Source organism: Toxoplasma gondii, chromosome VIII, assembly GCF_000006565.2.
Source record: "Toxoplasma gondii ME49 chromosome VIII, whole genome shotgun sequence".
NCBI lineage: Eukaryota > Apicomplexa > Conoidasida > Eucoccidiorida > Sarcocystidae > Toxoplasma > Toxoplasma gondii.
Window position 1 is genome coordinate 4,289,715 of NC_031476.1, and position 13,866 is coordinate 4,303,580.

The window sequence follows — 13,866 nt, forward strand, 5'->3', positions numbered from 1 at the left end:
TTCTTTCCGGAAGAAACTTCGGGACGGAAGTGAGTGTCGCTATATGGAGTCTCTTCTGTTCCGCTCCGAAACACAGGCCGACGGAAACCCGGCGGGTCACCTCGGCAAAGTCTCCAACAAGCAAGGCCGATGCGGGATAATGGACGCACACTCGGTGGTAAACACAATCGTGGGGGTCGACACTCTTCTCGTGCAGATGAGCGGAAAAGCACGCTGCATCTGGTACGGGCAACGCATGCAGCACGCGATGCTCGGGACCGACTGCCGACCAGAATCCGCCTCTTTGTCTCGTTGACTCGGAGCACTTTTTCGCCGCCACGAAACGCGGGAGAGACCGCCTGACGAAGAATCGACGGCAGAATGAGACAAGGGGAAAATGACCTGGGTCCAGGGAGGGCTTAGCCAGAGAGGAGAACCCGACTGAAGGTGATTCTGCACACAAGTCGCCGCCCCTCTCCTCTTGCCCTTGGCTTTTTTGCGCGAGACTCAGCTTACAAATCACCCTTCCTCGGAGCGCTCCGTCTTGCTGAAACCTCCAAGACCAAACGAGCTGTTCACTTCTTTTTCGGGAGTGGGAACTGAGGCAAAATAACCGCGACGACGTCGCTGTCGTGGCTAAAACGTTGGGGCCTGCAGGTTTTGCCGTTCTTTCCCGTAGATTTGCCTCTCAAAACGGGACGTGGCGAGAAAACGCATACGCGCTTGGCGTCTTGCCAAGTGGGTCCGCTGCTCTTTTTCTTGTCTTTTCTCATTCCGCCCGCCTTTCTACTGGAAACAGACGTTTCGTGGTGTTCCTCTTAAAAATGATCCGTCTGCTGCCAAGACAATTGAAATTTCCTTAAACAAATCAAAGGCTTCTCAGGCGGCCGCCTTTGTTTCGTATCAGCTTGACTCCGGATTTCTTGTCCAGGCCACTTTGCCAGTCCATTTATCTTCCTCTCCGACTCGTTTACCGCGCCTTCTTTCTTCCGGCTTCTTCTCTGACAGTTTTGTTTCAAACTTTTCAACGCATCGCGAAATTCTTCTGTGAGTCTCCCGGTTGATTGCCCATTCCATCCAAGTCGCCTGGTCTGGTCGTCCTTTTCGTGACCCCCCTCTGCTTCTTCGCTTCTTGGTCGCTTCTTGTTCACCCTTTTCGACGCTTCTTTTCCCCTGCCGCCTTCACGTTTACACTCTGTCGGCTTCAAGGTGCTTCCTGCTCTGAGACTCAATGGCTGGCGCGGCTGAGGGCGGCGTCCCCGCTAGCCCTCTTCCGGAGTTGCTGCTCGGATTCTGTCCGTACACTGTCTTGGGAGTTTCCCCAGCAAAAGAGAACTCAGAGTCTTCCGCCACGGGAGCTGCAGCTGGCGGCTGCTCCGCAGCGACCGCCACTTCTGCCAGTCCAGCGTCCACGTTCTTCGCCTCCGTCTCGCTCAAAACTTTAGCTCAGGCGTATAGACGGGCAGCCCTCCGGGCGCATCCAGACAAGAACCGCGGACGGGAGGCCCAAGCTGCCGAGGAGTTTGTGCGCATCCAAGCTGCGTACTCGTTCCTCTCTTCTGAAGAGAACAGAGCGGCGTACCACGCGTTCTTGGAGAGACGCGAGCGACACGAGGCTCTTTTGGGGGAGCGGCGGCGTCGCGGCCTCCAGGCGGATGAGAAGAAACGGAAGTTCGCGGAGGATCTGAAGAGGCGGGAAGAAGCTTTTGCAGAGTCGCAGCGAAAGGCACAGGACGCAGAGAGAGGCGCGCGCGCCGCAGCAGACTTTGAGAAAGACAGACTCCGGCGCATTCGCGAGAGAAACGAACGGATTCTGGAGGAACACCAAGAGAAACTGAACGCGAGATACGCGCAACAACAAGCTGCCCGACAGGCAGCGGCCACGTCTCTTCACCAACACTCGCCGTCTGCGCAGAGCGACAGAAACATGTATGATGCGTTTGATTGCAAACGAAGGAGATTCGGAGAAGGAAACGACCAGGTGCACTCCGGTTCCGCGAATGGGGAAACCGAAGACGCCGACGACATCGAGGACATCCTCACACGGTCCGTGTACGTGCACTGGACGGCTGCAGCACCTGGGACCGATGGAGAGAAGCTTTCGGGGACTTCTGGGCCGCCGAACCCGGCTTCCTCGGCGGCGGGTGAGCAGCGTGAGATGCAGGATACTGCCGTCTCTCCCACGCTTCTCTCTTCACTCTTCATTCCTCTGCATGCGCTCTACATCTTTGGATACACTGCAGACAAGGGGTATGCCTTGGTCGCCTTCGCCACTCGCGAGCGTGCTCTGGAGAGTGCTCTCGAGTTTCAGCAGCAGCAGAGGCAGAGGCGAAGAGAGGCTGGAGGAGAGAAGAAGAAACCGCCTCGCCTGCGCGTGAAAATAGCTGATCAGGTCGAACACTTGAGGGAGCGTTTGTCAGTCCTTCAAGAAGCGGCAGATGTTGCTGCAGCGGAATTCGCCCGTGCTGCCGCCGAGGCCGCAAACAAAAGAGCCACTGGTGGATCGTCTACGAGCGCAGACACTACACGCAACCACTGCGTAGCTCAAGATGTCACGTAAGCAACCTGTTGTAGTTTCTAACAGAGTATCAAGTTGAATGCTACAGAAGAGTGCGGGTACACTCACCGACAGCAAGCAATGGGTCGAGGTCTAGCGCTCTTCCCGTACCACCGCCGGCTTTCGATAGTAGCGCATGGTGATTCAGGAGACTACATTAGTCGCTCGCATCCACGTTTTGTCCTGGAGTGGAACGACCACCAGAACTCTTGAGATTTTCAGTCTCGTGTCGCCACTTGCAGCTATCTGTAAAACCCCAGTTGGCCGGTGATGTGGCGAGATCGCTGCAGAATGCCCCTGTCTTTTTCCAGGCGTCCCTTGGACAAAAGTGTGGAGGCAACTTGTCTGTGTTTCTACTGCAGATGTCAAACCGATTCCGACATGCTTCTCTGGTTGTTTCTCTTTGGCTTTGCCTTGCTGCAGACACGCACCCGACACGACATCTGCTGCCAACTTACAAACGAGCGGAGTGCCCGAGCCTGTACAGATTCCGCTGCCTTTCCCTTCGCCGCCTGCTGTGATGACACCGGCGTCGCTTGCCGAGTTTGAAGCCGCGACACTCCAGCGGCTGAAAGAGGCAGCCGCAAAGAAAAAAGCGATGCAAGCAGCGCAGCAGGAAACTGGGAAGGGAAACGAACCTCCTGGTGTCGGAGGATGAGCAGAAACCATAAACGTTTCCTTTGCGATTCTGAGGGCAGACAGAGAGCCTCTGGGTGTTTTGTGCCTGTCAGAAGTGGTAAACAGGCTGCAGCCGTGCTGCCGGCGTCGTTGCTGTCGTGGTGGAACTTGTCAATTGTGGAGTCCGTTTTTACGACTCTTTTTGCGGGAGCGACGGGCTCGAATTTCGCGCTTTGCTGATGAAGACAGCGGCGCACACTTTGTGAAGGATCTTCTGCAGAATGATAAATCGACGACTTGCTAGTACGCGGTCATTTCTAGTAAATCTAACGCTCTAATGATCAGGACCTCCGCTGTTCTGGCCACGCTCTGCTTTCAGTCACTGAACAAGTTTCAGTTGCGCAGCGACTTTAAAGAATACTGCTTTAACCCGATTTTAAGGGAGATTCACCATTTAACGTGGGGCCCGTAAGCTAGATGCATGACTGTTTTACTCTTGTTCTAAGGGAAATTCCTTATTAGCGGCCGTGGCGCCCGTATTGCTTCACGGCTTTAGTTATGAGAGAACTTCCTTATTCGCGAACATGGCGTTTTGTAAGCGATATGCTTTAGAGTGGTCGCTTAACACTCAATATGGGAGTGATCCGTCGCTTTGCCGCCACGGAGGGCTAGTGCGGCTGCTGAAACCCCGATCTCAGCTGACTGTGATTCACCAGATATGTGTTTTGAAAGCACAGCGGAAAAGGTGTGAATACACGATGGAACAAGGCCGCAGACCACTGTGTCACAGGATCTCGTGGAATGTCTTCCTTGGCAGAATAACTTGGCAAAATTGAACATTTGCCCGGGGTCCCATCGACTTACAAATTTGAACATTTCGCCCTGTGTTGCTGTCACCAATAATACGACGGGTTTTCCCAGAGACGTGATCTCCGTAACTGACGCGGCGTCAGCTGCAAGGCACTGTTGTTACATACCATCGTACATCAGGTCAAGAAGACTTTGTTCAACGAGTTCCAAAATGCGTTCGAAGAACTTAGCGCGACACTCTGGATCGTACATGAGGCCATGGGTGCCTTCGAGCACGCCAATGCGGGCGGCATATCCCCGTTGCAGACCAGAACTAAGGGCGGTATCTGCGTCAGGTCCTGCTTTTCCGGTAGACTCTGTCTCGTTTTTTCTGACATCGGTTTCACGCAACGTACAGTCCACAATGCGTGAATCGCCTTGCTGGTCACGCAAGATGCCAGAGTGGTCATCCGAGCGAAGCTGCGCTGGGTTGACGTTCTGTTCTTCTCGTGTTGTGGAACTTCCCTCGACCAAGGAAAACCAATTAACAAAATGCGAGGGGCTCTGCAGTTTCAGATCTCCTCGCGCTCGGAAAATCGAGCATGGCACACCTGAGCAGCAGTTCGCAAAGACAAACAGACGGTGTGAGGATATTGTTCATCAAAACGATTTGGCTGGTTGTCAAAGACGGCTTTCAGCCGGCGTGTAGTGGAAAGTTATCCAGGACCTTTCGAATCCATGATTCCTAACCGTAACGTGTTTCCGCCTCGCCTGAGACTTCCTCATTCTCCGTCAACATAATGTTCTGGCAGTTTCTCTGCTAAGCATCCCATGAACAGCGATGCCGTTGTTGCCGCTATGGCCTGCGCTTGGAATGATTTGTCCCATGGTGTCATGTTGCTGACCGAGAGGTTCTTCTCTCTTGGTAGGAATGTAGTCGTCCAACAGCAAGTGGTCGGCTCGCAAGAGCTTGCCGTAAGCTGCCCAGAGATCGGACTGGAAAAGAATTTCGTTGCAGCTCCATCCCCGAAGCTCCTCCTGCAGTTTAGGAAAAACGACGACAGGAGGACCCAGATGGTAATGCATGCAAGCCCATGTCTACTTGGTACACGTGTGCCCACACACTGTTGTTTTGACACTTGATCTGGCGTCTTGTCTGCATTGATGATGACGCGTGTCAAAGTGTTGTTTCAAAGACGCAGGGGTTTTTCTTGAAAGAGGGCACACCCGTAACATAGCGTGCCTCTCACGCATACCAGCCAGAGAAGTAGGCATCAGGACCATGCCGGACTTCCATCGGACAGAACTTTCTTGATACTAGGCTAACATTTTTGCTTGAGCCTACCTGTGGCTGTGAGAGGACCACATACAGCGAACGAAAGGCCCCCATCTCTAGTTTGGGAATATCATTCCACGCGAAAATGCTGAGGAGATCGACGGTTAACAACGCACCTGAAATTCTGGGTCGGTGAGATACCGTGTTTCTCTCCAAGGTCGCTTGTTGGGGGGAGTATCAGGACTAACCATACAAGCCAGAATCATTCGAACCGGAAGGCGGAACTCGGTGTTAATCTCTTTTCGCTTGGCGATAGCACAAGCTAGCTCGTAAGCAATCCAGGAACCCATGGAGTATCCCACTAGAACATAAGGTACGCGCGAGGAGACCTGATTTTGTGCGACAGAACACCAGTGATCGTGAACCATGAGAAATCGATATGGTACAGAGAAGCAAAGATGGCCGTCGTGGTCTACACCGACTCCGTACTGTCAATTCATTGCGGGCGACAAATTCCGGTACATCGTATTCAGCTTTTGCTGCCCTGCATTTTCAAGCAAACGAAATGCCCCCCGCTCCGTGCGATAGCTTCCCATCAGTGCGAAAGAAAAGCGGAACCTCGAGAGAAGAGATTTTCCTTTCAAGCCTTGGCTTTCGCCAGCGAATTACGTGACTTACTAGAGGAGCGATAACATCGAGAAGCTGACTGACGCATTTCTGGATCGTGGCGGGGACCGGTTCTTTACTTCTGAGACTACGGCCGGGCAGCTGCACGGCAAGCAGCTGTGCACCTTCTTTCTCGCAGAAGCTAACAAGAGGATTTACGGTAGGCGCCTTCGGAGTACCAACGCCGGTCCACACGGTCAAGTCCATTCCTGCCGTCATACACGCACAAAATATATGCTGGCCATACATTTAGAGGCTGCTTACTTCAGGAGAATCCTTTCGTCATCGATGAGAAAAAAGAATATCCAAAACACCTGTCCTCTAACCGCTGCTGCAGAGCGACGCGTTTTCTAGGGGGGCTTCGGATACCCACGCAACACAACTGTAAAAGTGGATGTACAGTCATGGCCTCATGGCTTGTGCTTTTTCTCTGCCGCTTGTCGGAGGCACTAACGCAGAGTGGTCAGTTGCTTTTTGCTTTCCGTTGCCAGGCGTGTTACGGATGAAGGAACTCGTTCGGATCAGCACAGTCTCACCAGCTCCATGGAAACAAAAGATTCGGATTGATGGATTCACCCTCAGTTCTCGCGGGACGCAACGTGGAAACCACTTGTTGAATTCTGGGTGTGGGACTCGTACTTGATCCGAACGCTCCATCTTCGAGACTAACGTGTGCGGGAGGCGTGTTGTGGACGGAGCCAGCATACAGAAAACCGAGAAGACCTATTCCTTTCTCATTTGCAGTACAAGACTGATGTACAACGAGAGGTAGAATCATAACTTTCCGCTTTGGGCGTTACGAGCAAACTCTGGACAGATCTCGTCTAACAAGTTACGATCGACGTCTCGAGCTGTTCCAGCGACGAGGCAAAAAAGAACGGCAAGTCACTGACCGGGGAACCGTTAACGTGTAATGAAACCCGTGAATACACGGAAAACCACGTAGAGGCAGGGAAGGTTAGAAACAACCAGTTGTTCCCAACGTTTCGATTTAGGGAACGTCTGATAAAGACAACTGCTCCGAACATGACAAACTTCAGTTATCTCGGTCGCGCATGCAGCAACTGATGGACATATATCCTTTGTCATTTGTGACAGAGGCCAAAAACTGGGGGAACACGAAAAATCACCGCTTTCGCATGTTAGACCGTACAGGAAACGTGCACACTCGCGATTGTCACCCTCGCCGAAGAGCCGCCTTCAGTAGATCTCCCTCCGGCTGATCTAAGCCACACACCTTTCTTTCAGTGAATCGCCATCAGTCTTTTTGTCACCGCTTCTTCAATAGCTGCTCTGCAGACTCAATCACTGCTAGTGAACTGCTCTTCTGGAATTCTCCTACCTCAATCAGTACTCGTGTGCCGAGTGGGCGCACATCCGTCGTAGTCTAGGTGGTTAGGATACGCGGCTCTCACCCGCGCGACCCGGGTTCAAGTCCCGGCGACGGAATCCATTTTCCCCTTCTCAACAGAAAACACTAATTTCCATCCTCCCCTCCTAAATTCCTTCCGCGACAATTACTAGGAAGCCTTTACAGCCACCATGAGAGTAGAGACAAGAGCGCGCGAGGGTCTGTTTTCTACCGGTCGCCGAGTCCCAGTGTACGTTTCCTGTGCACCACTTTCCAATGATGCCGTGCTTTTTGTGATGATTAGTTTGTGCTTGCAGTAACGGCTGACTTCCTATCCACCCATTTCGAAGGCACTGCGACAGTCACGTTGTCTTCCGCGCCGAGCAAGAGAACGTAACAAAGTGAAGGATGTGGCCGTTGATTGCGCGTTCCCGAAACGGAACAAGTGTGCGTGTGAAGGAAGGGTTCTCTTCCGCTACAAGCACGAGCTCAGAACTCCGAAGAGCTTTTGAACTTATCACTTGTGCTGATACTTCTCGTTTGCGGACTTCTCCGTGCAAATCCGTGCATGCCGTGCGCGAGTGACGACAAGTGCACACCAGAGAGAAATCCGGAACTGACTGCACACGCACAGTTGGCTTCTGCGGAAACGAAGATACAAACCACGAGGAAAGGGGATAAAACGCCGCTTCCCAGTCCTGTACCGTACAACGTTTTCTTACACACGAAAAAGGGGAACCGCAGAGACATGTCCCCCGATCGAAGCTCTGCTCCACTGCGCGACATACATACGTGAGACTACCAGACTGCCACGTTGGACGAAAGTATAAACGGTCGAACATAGTACAACTTCGTCGGTTGTCCGCCGCCTTTTACATGTCCTTCTTAGCCTCCGCCTGCATGAAAAACACCGATTCAAAGTGTGCACGCGATGTCTGTCCTTTCCCTTTCACTTCCCCGCATCTTGTTCAGATCTTGCGCTGTGTCTGTGCCGTCCTTCGGCTTCCTTGTTCCACTTTCTTACTCTGTGCTTTCGTGTTTCTCGGTCAAAACACTTTTTGAAGCTGATATATTCGATTGAGTGATTGTTTTGACAGTTTTCTCTCCCCTCGTGACTTACTTGCTGTTCCTTCTTTTTCAGCGCGCGTTTGCGAATAGACAGACACCGAGGCAGGTAGGCGGCCTCCCAGATCCTCCGAGGAACGGCGTTGGACAGCCAAATAATGCAGCGATGGACGCAGTAAGGGGAAATGGTTGTCGGGCCACGCAGGCTCCCGTTCTCAATGGCTGCCACAGCGGCTTTCGCGTATCTGAAGGAGACACAACACAGACAGCAAAACGCATCTGATATGACACCGAAAAAGTTCTTTGCATCACATTTATTCTCGTCTGCGCATGTGAACTCGTCCTGACACCGCCCGCGTCAGGTAACAAAGAAGCATCACAATTTTCGACGAACTCGAAAGACAAAAAACTCGGTGTCGCCACGCAGTGTAAACAACCCGCAAGACTTTGTTTCAGTCCTGCTTGCGGAAGGCCCCCCATGAATTCAACAACAGCTGCGACAAGGAGGAGGCAGGTCTAACTCTTTCAGGTCTTCCTGCCGGCCGCAAAACGTCAAAACACACTTCGTTGAAGAAAAGTCGTTGTGCAGCGTCCACACAGTCCCTGTCGGATCCTCTGTAGATTCCCAGAAACCATGGGCGACTGGCGCCGACCCACACTCGGCTTTGTCGACAGCGCAAGATGCGAACTCACTTCTCGGTGCTGGGGGTCATCAGGTTCGTCTTGCGCATTTTGGACAGTTTCGTCGTGACCAAGAGCGGCACATGGCACTGAACCAAAATGTTTTTGCTAGCACATTCCGGCTGCAAGAAAAAAACCCCGAGAAACTCATGCCTCGACACCACACTCCACCGAGCTGTAAAAATGGGTTCCACCCTCCCCCCCTTCACTAGCTGTTTGGCTGCCCCTACAGCTGGGTCTCAACCCGTGCAGATAATATACTATGTAACTCCGTTCATGGGAATCAAAAGGGCACCGTCGCGGTTAAACTATAGAAGACTCGACTACTCTCCACATATATCAGGTGTAAAAGCGAGCACTACACATTTCCTGATATTCACTTTGGTAATCTCCTTCGTAGTGTTAGTCTTTACGGACTACACGGATCGGATTCTCGTGAAAGCCCCCCACAGTCATTGGCCCCGTCAAGTCCGCTGCGAACACAATCCTTTTCCGTGGAAAATGTAGGCTGTGTTTCGCCTCCTCAGCGAATCCAAAGACACAGAGGCAACGCCACACGTCGTCGGCCCCTGACGGAAAATGTAGGAGCCTCCTGGTCATTCGAAGAGTTTACTACCATATCCATAGTTTCGCGTTGCGCCGACTGCGTTACTGTAGAAGATGTTCTCATGTACTTCCCCTCCGTAGGGGACGCGTCCCCACAGAGCAGGATCGTGTTGGCTAGGCAGACGAATCTTCCTCCACAGATACGGGGAGAGTTCGTTTGATTTCCTTAAACGGAGCCATGTTAGAGTATCGAGCAGGCATGCCACATACCTGGAGAGAACGGCAGAAAGCCTCTGCCGCACCTTTTGTTGCCGAGTAGGCGCAATAGAGAGGATCGCTAGCGATCTCCGAAGCTCCACTCCCCACACAAATGATGGCGCCCCGTCTGCGACTGACCATGCCTAAGGAAAGGAACGAAGAAAGCGAGAATTCGCCGCACATACAGTGGAGACGAGAGTCTTCGCGGTCTTAAACGCGGAGCGAGGGACAAGACAAGCAGGAAAGAAAATCAAAGAAAGCAAAGTGCAGAAAAGAAGAAAGGTAACATGGAGAGCGGGCAGCAAGCGTAGATATCCCGAACTGACAAGGAGACTCGCCAAACAACGAAAAGAAGCAAAAGGTAACTTTTGCTTCTGTTGGTTCCCCTTCCGCTCCATGGAAATCCAGTGTGGATCACATGCAGTGGCGAGAGCGGCCTTCCCAAGCTACATGGACCTCTCATGCTTTTTTTCTGTTCTGTCCTGGTCTGTCGTCTTTTTCTGTTTCCCTCTTTGACTCTGTCCACTGCATTATAAGGCAAACAGCTTTGCTGAATATCTTTTTCACAGGGAGGGAAACGTTGAAGTACAGAAAAATAAACAATTCCTGAAAGAATGATGCTTGTCCAAATAAAGAACCCCTCGTCCGAACCGTCTTGTTCTCGCTACCTATCGCCTCAAATTTTATGTGGCTTCTGTGAGAGCTCAGAAGTCGCTTTCGGAGAGCATCGGCAAAAGAGAACAGCCAGGCTCTTTTTTTGCTTCCAGCAAAGAAGATCAGAAGAGACAGACGAGAAAAGGAACATGGAGAGAAGATGGAACTTCACAGACTCTCTGCCCACCTGGGTACAGCACCCGGGTCGTCACCAGTGTAGACCTGACATTGACATTGATAAGCTGATCGAGAGTCTCCAGATCTAGCTCGTCGTAAAACTGCAAAAGGACACACAAGCAAATGCGAAAAAAGTGGAAAGCAACCAAAGCTTTTATACCAGAGCAGTGAAGATTCGCGCACAGAAGTCGTCACCTCGATAAAAAGCGAAACACAGGCTTTTCGGCAAGAACTCAGCAACTCTGGAGACGGCCTCAACACTGCGAATTGACGAGTCGGGAGGCCGCAGCGTGAGATATGAGGTGAGTGTAAACCTGTCGCCCCGGGTTGTCCCTTGCCATTTTTCTTGAGGGGTGTTTCACACCGCCGCTTTTTCTGCCTTTATTTTCGAAGATAAATTTACTACTGAAGTGCCACTGCGGTCACCCAAATGTATGAATAATGTATTTTGCACCTTTTGCGAGTTCTAACGTTCGGTAACACGATTTTCTAGGACTTTCTTGAGTCAACTGAATCATCGAAAAGTTTCTTGGAATCTCCTCATTGCTGGCCCCGTCGCATCTTGAGACTGCTGGTGGATTTCAGGGACTGGTCCGTTCACCCATGGACTCGGCTTTCCAATTGTTTTTTCGCGAGCAAGATTCGAAACACTTCTCACCATTGCATGCGGATAACTGACGCCGACGTTGTTGACGAGAATTCCCACGTCGAGGTTCTTCAGTGCCGCATCCAATTTCTGGAAGAGACTTTCTGTCGAGCCCTCAGAGAAATCCACTGCGAAACTCTTCACTCCTCTCAAGGCAGGGACAGCCGCTTGAAGCTGAGTTAAACAGATAGCGAAGGGAAAACGACGAATCCTCAAACCCCGCGCGATCGTTCTACCAAACCGAAAGAAGCTTTTCGAACGATCAATTTAAGTAGAAAGTACACTCCCCATCGGCCATTTACATGTACACATAAAGGCAGCTCTGAGCGCAATACCGGCGTCCTCAAAAGATGGGGTCTCCTTCCCGACGTCGGAGCGACACATCACCTCGTGAAACGCCACAGCAGGCCTAGGCATCTGCCCGAAAAAGACGAGGGAAGACTTCCAGAACGTCCAGAGAGGGTCAGAGAAACGAAGATGATTCCCGGCATACACCGTTCACTCCGAAAGTCGAAACAGACACACGCATGAACTTACACACATACACAGACACACACATAAGTACATCAGTACGTCTATGTATATGTATATATACACACTCATGGCGATGTGTATCGTTGCATGACTGGTTCTCTGTGTTTCACGAGATGGTTTTGCGTCGGAACTTGCTCTTTTCCATCTTACGTCCTGTTCCGTCTGTCGGAGACGCTCCTCGTTTCTCGAAATGAGGAAAATTTTCATGCCCTTCTTGGCCATCTGGATTGCCATCGCCTTGCCGATGCCGTCTGTGGCACCGGTTACCACAGCCCACTCGCCGAATTTGTCGAGTTGGAATTTCCGGGTGAACAGGATCTGAAGAAGTGCAGAGAGCACCGGCCCAGACACAGATCCCGGACTCATCCAGAGAGAACTGCCCTCGGCATATCTTCGGAGACACGCCCCCATCAACACACAAGGTACACATGGCGAAGAGCTCGATGACATTTGCAGAAACACAAGAAGACCGGGAAAAAGAAAGAGAAGGAACACATATTTTGTAGGGATAGGGATGAGCGTAAGGAACGATAAATTCCAGAAAAGGAGGAAATGGAAAGGTTTCTTCTCAAGGAGACGGGTTCAACCGTTGGCAGTGAGGCTTCATTACGACACGCGCATGCACGATAACTACGAGGCTACACATAACAATCGACGAAGAACGTAACACAAACTGCCCTTTAAAAGCAAACGGGCCCCCGAGGCACCTAGATCAACGGGAATGTATGAGACAGACCATCCAAAACTCCGTGAAAAACTGCGCCGACAGTCGAGGCAGCGTAACTCCACGCAAAGAATTCACCAAAAGTGAGGTAAACATGCAAAATCAATCCCATATTCCAACACGTAGAACTTTCTCCCTATATATGTATATATATGCATGCGCACTAATTCAGCACACATTTGTGTAATATACATCATGTACCCATATCCGTCTACAATCTATCTATATATATCTATATATGTATATATATATATATCTACTGCATGTAAACAATAAGAGATCTTGACAGACAAAGAGGGACAAGAAGTATACCTTGAAGCCTCGGCGCATAAGCGCCAGCGACACACAGCAGAGGAGAGCGAGGCCGAGCGTCGTCGCTGCGAGCTGGACGAACGGGCAAGCCCCTATGAGGGCTTGCACGTGGCTGTTCAGTGCCTTAATGCACCCGCAACTGAAGAGATCCATTTTGCTGTTGATTGTGGTTCAGTTCTTCACTTTTGTCGGCGGGGGGGGGAGGGCGGTCTCGTGAGGAGAGCAGGCCGGCACGAGGGAGCCAGGAGCGCCGGACGCTCTTTGGAAAAAAACCACAAAAGTGGCGGAGACAGGAGATCTTCGCACCGACGGGAGACACGGGAGAACGGCGATGGTGAGGAAATGAAGAGAAACTAGAAAAGGTGTACACAGGAAGGTAGGACACTTTGAAGAGTCATCGACCAAGTCACAGTCGCAGGTGACTAGGAGACGAATCGCGAAAGAAACGAGGGACGCGGGTGATAGACTAGAGAGACGGCGACAAGGGCGCTGGCAGAAAGGACATGACAAAGGACCCAAGAGACAGCGGAGAGAGGTGTATATTTGTAGGCTCCGTGTGCTTATGTCTTTCTCACAGCCGAAGAGACGACAGATAACTTGCGGACGGCAAGTCTTGCATCAGAATAACAGGACTTACTCCATTGGCCTCCTTTACACACGCTGGCACACACCCTCCACAGTGTGGTGGCCAGAGCAGTTTTGTTTAGGCTTCTCACTTGGCAAAAAAGCCGGCGAAAAGTTGCACTGTGTCGGAGAAATCGCGCCTCTTGCCGGCCCCTCGCTTCTGCACACAACACAACCCGTTTGTCTGCCTTTCATCTGCTTTTTACACCTGTTCCCAAGTCATTTTCTGGTCTCTGAGAGGGAAAAGCTGCTCGCGGTTTGCGCCTGAGCGCCTCCGGCTGCCGCGAAGGGGGGCGTTTTACCGCGCCGTCCGCTGTCTACCTGCTGGCAACAAAGCGCGTCGAGTGAAACTGTCCATCCATTTGCTTACGCGAGAAGCTTGCGAACCTTTGCGCAACAGAATTGACGC

General features: G+C 51.7%; 3 protein-coding genes and 1 non-coding gene across 4 annotated transcripts; 2 read left to right on the top strand and 2 right to left on the bottom strand.

The window, feature by feature from the left end:
- Positions 1–1,210: 1,210 nt before the first annotated feature.
- On the top strand, positions 1,211–3,194 carry TGME49_271910 (DnaJ domain-containing protein; the record flags this gene model as incomplete). Its single annotated transcript, XM_002365794.1, has 2 exons — positions 1,211–2,535; positions 2,960–3,194. 2 exons carry the CDS (start codon positions 1,211–1,213, stop codon positions 3,192–3,194), a joined length of 1,560 nt encoding a protein of 519 aa, XP_002365835.1.
- A 929-nt stretch (positions 3,195–4,123) lies between these two features.
- Positions 4,124–6,590, bottom strand: TGME49_271892 (hypothetical protein; the record flags this gene model as incomplete). Its single annotated transcript, XM_018781636.1, has 4 exons — positions 4,124–4,554; positions 4,849–4,981; positions 5,898–6,094; positions 6,422–6,590. 4 exons carry the CDS (start codon positions 6,588–6,590, stop codon positions 4,124–4,126), a joined length of 930 nt encoding a protein of 309 aa, XP_018636672.1.
- A 671-nt stretch (positions 6,591–7,261) lies between these two features.
- On the top strand, positions 7,262–7,334 carry TGME49_271891. Its single transcript has one exon. It is a non-coding gene; the product is annotated as a tRNA-Glu (tRNA).
- Positions 7,335–8,108: 774 nt separating this feature from the next.
- On the bottom strand, positions 8,109–12,986 carry TGME49_271888 (3-ketoacyl-CoA reductase, putative; the record flags this gene model as incomplete). Its single annotated transcript, XM_018781635.1, has 8 exons — positions 8,109–8,132; positions 8,357–8,546; positions 8,995–9,104; positions 9,799–9,929; positions 10,628–10,718; positions 11,276–11,437; positions 11,948–12,115; positions 12,834–12,986. 8 exons carry the CDS (start codon positions 12,984–12,986, stop codon positions 8,109–8,111), a joined length of 1,029 nt encoding a protein of 342 aa, XP_018636671.1.
- Positions 12,987–13,866: the final 880 nt, after the last annotated feature.